The sequence below is a fragment of the Myotis davidii genome, unplaced genomic scaffold (genome assembly GCF_000327345.1).
Source record: "Myotis davidii unplaced genomic scaffold, ASM32734v1 C61973159, whole genome shotgun sequence".
Lineage (NCBI taxonomy): Eukaryota > Metazoa > Chordata > Mammalia > Chiroptera > Vespertilionidae > Myotis > Myotis davidii.
In genome coordinates, this window is record NW_006333190.1 from 1 (window position 1) to 352 (window position 352).

Below are 352 nucleotides of genomic sequence, written 5' to 3' on the forward strand. Positions count from 1 at the left end.
CTGCCTGCTTGCCCGCTCTCAGCCCTGACCATCGCCCTCTCTCCTCTTTGTGAACCAGAGGTGACATCACGGGAGCTGCGTCGGCCAACCTTATGTCCTCCTGGTCTGAGAGCATCATAGTGAAGAAGGAGCTGCTGAAGAAGGTGGCCAGGAAAGACAAGTACCGTGTCAATAGCAAGCATGACCCGAAGTACTCCCTGCTGCCTCCCAGCGATATTGTGCGTCAGACGGAGGAGCTGGTCGGGCAGAGGATGCTCTACAAGATAAGCAGGGACAACAGTGAGCACTTCGTGAACGAGCTGCACTATGGAGTCCACCACAGCGACCAGGTGCGTCCTCAGCCCGTGTCCCT

At 57.4% G+C, this 352-nt stretch overlaps 1 protein-coding gene across 1 annotated transcript; it reads left to right on the forward strand.

Moving 5' to 3' along the window:
• Positions 1-58: 58 nt before the first annotated feature.
• LOC102762232 (HRAS-like suppressor 3) lies at positions 59-329 on the forward strand (the record flags this gene model as incomplete). Its single annotated transcript, XM_006777438.2, has 1 exon — positions 59-329. A coding segment is annotated over one exon (271 nt), but the record flags the coding sequence as incomplete, so codon positions are not given.
• Between the last annotated feature and the right edge of the window lie 23 nt (positions 330-352).